This window comes from Pteropus vampyrus, unplaced genomic scaffold, assembly GCF_000151845.1.
Source record: "Pteropus vampyrus isolate Shadow unplaced genomic scaffold, Pvam_2.0 Scaffold9, whole genome shotgun sequence".
Lineage (NCBI taxonomy): Eukaryota > Metazoa > Chordata > Mammalia > Chiroptera > Pteropodidae > Pteropus > Pteropus vampyrus.
Genome location: NW_011888790.1, coordinates 13,162,582 through 13,164,903, shown reverse-complemented (window position 1 = coordinate 13,164,903; position 2,322 = coordinate 13,162,582). Strand labels below are relative to the sequence as shown.

Here is a 2,322-nt window from a genome sequence, read left to right as displayed (position 1 = left end):
AATTAATAAATCCAAACCTCAGGAGTTTTTTTTCCCTGTATATCAAAAAGAATATAATGTGGAAGAATTTATTGAATACATATAAAAATTTTATGTTTTCACCACGGAATTTTTTACAAATAAGTTATTGGCGTAGGTCCAATTTGAGGAGAGCTATTTCAGTTCGACACATTTTTATCAAACACTTATATGTGTGGTAGGCACGGGGGATACAAATCCAAAATTCATAGTCTTTACTCATGTAGGAAGGCTATAATACTCGGTGGAAACGTAGTACAAAGCCATGCAGGGGTAGAGCCGTATTCTATATAACAAAGAACAATGCAGGAAGTGATGGGAGGCACTGAGGCAAAAGCCAGCTCCTATTAAGATGCTAAGACTCAATTCCTGAGGTGAGCCATTGACTTTAACCAGAGAAGTGATATGGTTTGCTTGAATTCTAGAAAAAATATTCTGGCAGCAACATCAAAGATAAAATGGAGTTATATCTTCCTTGCAACTTAATTTCTAAAGTCAGGGCATAATACAAAAACCAAACACAGAAAAAATTAATCTTGAAAATTCCTTAAGAAGATGTCAGGATAGGGAACAACACACCAGTTCTCAATAACTCCAAAATAAACAGTTTTCTTCCAGCTTTGGACCAAATCATGTGTCCTACATTTGAGCCCAGATGAAGAAGCTAACTAATATATAAGGGGCATGTCACATGAAATATATGCTTATATATCATCTAACTCTAGGATGACACTCAGAGGTGTGATTCATTCATACTGTGAATGGAACAGAGGGACTGAAACAGACAGATCTCAGATCGCAGACAGTTCTTCCCTATCATACTCATTTTGGGACACAGGCTTTTTGAGAGGAATGACAAATAAGGTCACTACACTAATGGGATTTTTTTTCCTCATCAAAGCAGAATGATTCCTTCATTTTTGCCAACTTAAATAAATTCAATTGTGTTAAATTCAAGAGAGATATAATACCTTGCAAAATGGAAGAGGACAAGACTAGAGGCAAGAAGACCAGGAAGAAAGGTCCAGGGAAGAGACAATAAAGAGACATTGTTAAGGCAGTAGCAATGGAAAGGTGAGGGATTTCAACTATATGTAGAAAGAAAAATCCAATCATTGGGGTTTATTGGCCAGGGGTGTTGAACAGGAGGAAAGAGTCAAAAATGATTCTCATTTCTGGTTTGTGAAACTATAGCTAGTGGTGTAAACTACTAGAAAAAGATCCAAGGGCTGGTTGCCTTTGTATTTTGATTCAGGGGTGGAAGGAAGGGAGATGGTGATAACAATAAAAGTAAATTCAACATAAACAATATTCTGCTGTGAATATGAAATAAGCTGTAGAGCAAAGTAAGCAATGTAACAATACCTGCAGAGCCAAGCTGCCTGGGATTGAATCCTCACCTGTAAACTGGGGATACAGTAACTGTACCTAATTTTTAGGGTTACAGTCATGAGTATTTTAATAATAGAAATAAAACACTTAGAATGGTGTCAGGACTATGAAGGTACACAGTAAATGATGAGATATCATTATTATTATCATTATTTTTATTATCTATAGTCTTATCATCAGTAGGCATCTGTGGTGCAACTAAAAGAGGGATATTGGGAGTTGGATGTAGATCGATGTGGACTGCTTCATGGACATGTCCATATTTTTAACGGACAGGTTGCAAACCGAATGAGTGTTATTTTAGGAATAAGTGTCATCTCACTAGGATTGACGTCCCAAGGAAGGTAATATTCTGACTCCGGTGTGCGACACAGTTAAATTCATTTTGGAATTGCTTTTTCTTCCTAAGCCAGTGGATGAAGCATAAAACTAAAACTCTTTAGTAACTTGCATTATTTCAACACTCATGTCACTCCTAAATTCTATCTAAGAATCAAACTGATCAAAGGGCTTCCATTTCATTGCATGATATTTCAATTCATAATTATTTTCCACAGTTATGAACACAAGACTTAGGCATTCCATGTTGAAATGTTTAATATATACATATATGTATGTATATATATACACATACATATATATACACATATGTATTTATATAGTTTTAAAGGGTTACCTTAAGATTATCTGTATTTTTTAAATTATAGGAGTCATATTTTAACATGGATTTGGTTAAGAAATTATATTAGTATATGTTATTTGTCAGATACAATCACCATCATTGAAATCTACCATAAGCCTGAGGGTGTTGGGATGAGCTCTCCAGGTTGATAAACACTGCCCCTAAAATGACACCGGCAATGAAATCTAAAAGAAAAGAAAATTAAATTAATAAAATAGAATATATTAATG

General features: G+C 34.7%; 1 protein-coding gene across 1 annotated transcript in view; it reads right to left on the bottom strand.

Annotated features, from left to right (window-relative positions):
- OTOGL (otogelin like) overlaps positions 1–2,322 on the bottom strand; it is a 133,378-nt gene that overhangs the window by 86,584 nt on the left and 44,472 nt on the right. Inside the window, exon 21 of the mRNA XM_023520405.1 lies at positions 2,203–2,277. Within this exon, the coding sequence (XP_023376173.1) occupies positions 2,203–2,277 (75 nt within the window). The remainder of the gene's footprint in view (positions 1–2,202; positions 2,278–2,322) is intronic.